Here is a 1,933-nt window from a genome sequence, read left to right as displayed (position 1 = left end):
TGTGATTTACTAACAGATAAGGAGTTCCTACTCTGTGCAAAGTGCTAGTCAAAACAAAAATACAGTCTATCTTCAAAAGTCTACATGAGGCAACAAAACCAATACACATTTAAAGGATTAATTAAAAAATATATGTTTATACACATACACTGGATACATATAGTCATGTGCCACGTAAAGACCTTTTGGTCAATAATGGTCCTCATATACAACGGTGGTCCCATAAGATTATAACGGAGCTAAGAAATTCTTATCACCTACGGACTTCATAGCCTTCCTAACGCGGCAGCGCAACGCACTAGACCATGTAGGTGTGTGTATGCCACTCTGTGACGTTGGCATGACGAGACCACCTAACGATGCATTTCTCCCGGTCATTAAGCAGCACGTGTGTGTATCTGATATATTTATATTATCTGGTACACAGTAATTTTTAGTTGTATGACATTTCATGTTAATTAACCAAGGTTCACCTGTGCAACCATAACGGGGGGAAAAGATTAAGACGTTCGTAATCTTGACTTTCATGGCAGACCTAGCACCCTTCAAAACCACCAGGAAAAGTAAAATATTCACATATGCACATCTTAGATTCTCAGGAGCTATGGTTTTCTTGCACATAACACTGGCTAAACAATCTTTGTTACAACCTCTTTAGTTCTCTTCCCTTCGCCAACTTACATTACAGAAAACTTACATTTGAAGGCCAACATCACAGGTGAAGATGAATTAACATCCTTCCCTTCTCTCCTCTGGTTATGTGGGAAATTGTCATGCTTCCTTTTCCTGAACCCTCCAGACCCTTACGTAGAGAAGGAAAAAAAATTTGAGTAGAGTTCTTCTATCACCAAGGGGCTACAAAACACGACGTAGGCAGGCAAACCCCTTCTTTCCTTTAATATCAGATGCCCACAGGGCCTGCCTTAGAAGCTTTCTCAGCCTACTGACAAAAGCCCTGCGTCTTCTCCCAAGACCTTAAGCTCCCTCAGCAAGGCCTGCCACCCATGGGTTCCCTGATCTGGCGCAAGGTGGAGCAATTACTGAACTGACACTTTTTTAAAAAAACAGCTAGAGGACCTAGGAAACTGAGAGGTGTAAACAAGGCCAGTGTGGACGGGAACATCGCCAGGACCGCCGCCGCCCCCTCCCCCACCCCGAGCCTGCAAGGAGAGAGGGCATCCCTCGGTGAGAAGTGGAAAATCCGACCAAAAAGCTGGAGATCCAACCCCCTCTGAATAAACAACGCCTAGCGCTGTTGAGGACGCCACCTTCTTTGTTGCTCATGTCGTCAAGGCCAAAGATGCGATGAGCCGCGACTCAGGGGCTTGGAGCCGGCAAAGTGCGTAAGGTGACGGCCGGAGAGCCTGTCGAGGCGCCTTTTCAGCCGGCCGACGTCGACGCACAGGCCGGAAGCGCGCGCCCGCAGCCACTCAAGCCTTTCCCTTCGCCTTCGCACACTTCCGGCCTGCATCCCAGCCCCGCCGCCACTGACTCCGCCCCGCATGTGGCCCGGGGACCTCGTGCCGACGTGCCTTCCTCTTGCCTGCCTTCTGCTGTGAAGGCAGGAGCGACGCTACGCGCTTCACTGCATGCGCTGCTAATAAATAAGACGATGCGTCCTCTTGGAGGAGATCTGTGTGAAGGTGGAAAAGCGGCGGTAAATGTACGTGATTTTTTTTTCTTCTCAAGGCGCCTTTGTGACACCCTTGCGTTTCCTCAGTGTGGACCCAGGCTCCCGCGCGGTGCATAGTGGGGGTTGTAGTTCGCCCGCGGAGCCGGCCGTGCGGTGCTAGAGGCTAGGCTCGATGGAAGGGTCCAGTTTCTGAGTTCCTGTGGAAAAGTCTGCTCAGGCTCAGGGACGAACGTGACCGAGTTAGGAGTTTTTGACCTTTTCATTTCTGGCAGTGACTCCAGGGGCTAAAGTGATGGAAAT

General features: G+C 49.5%; 1 protein-coding gene across 2 annotated transcripts in view; it reads right to left on the bottom strand.

Moving 5' to 3' along the window:
• TSNAX (translin associated factor X) overlaps positions 1-1,476 on the bottom strand; it is a 47,485-nt gene extending 46,009 nt beyond the window's left edge. Inside the window, exons 1-2 of one of the 2 annotated variants that reach the window (XM_019665857.1) lie at positions 1,269-1,476; positions 698-802 (exon numbers count right to left, since the gene is read on the bottom strand). In XM_019665857.1, coding sequence (XP_019521402.1) covers positions 698-802; positions 1,269-1,284 — 121 coding nt within the window. In that variant the 5' untranslated portion in view covers positions 1,285-1,476. The remainder of the gene's footprint in view (positions 1-697; positions 803-1,268) is intronic. The other variant, XM_019665856.1, reaches the window with a different exon arrangement.
• Between the last annotated feature and the right edge of the window lie 457 nt (positions 1,477-1,933).

This window comes from Hipposideros armiger, unplaced genomic scaffold, assembly GCF_001890085.2.
Source record: "Hipposideros armiger isolate ML-2016 unplaced genomic scaffold, ASM189008v1 scaffold_454, whole genome shotgun sequence".
In the NCBI taxonomy this organism is placed as follows: domain Eukaryota; kingdom Metazoa; phylum Chordata; class Mammalia; order Chiroptera; family Hipposideridae; genus Hipposideros; species Hipposideros armiger.
The sequence above is the reverse complement of the archived record's forward strand: the minus strand, read 5'-3'. Positions and strand labels throughout refer to the sequence as shown.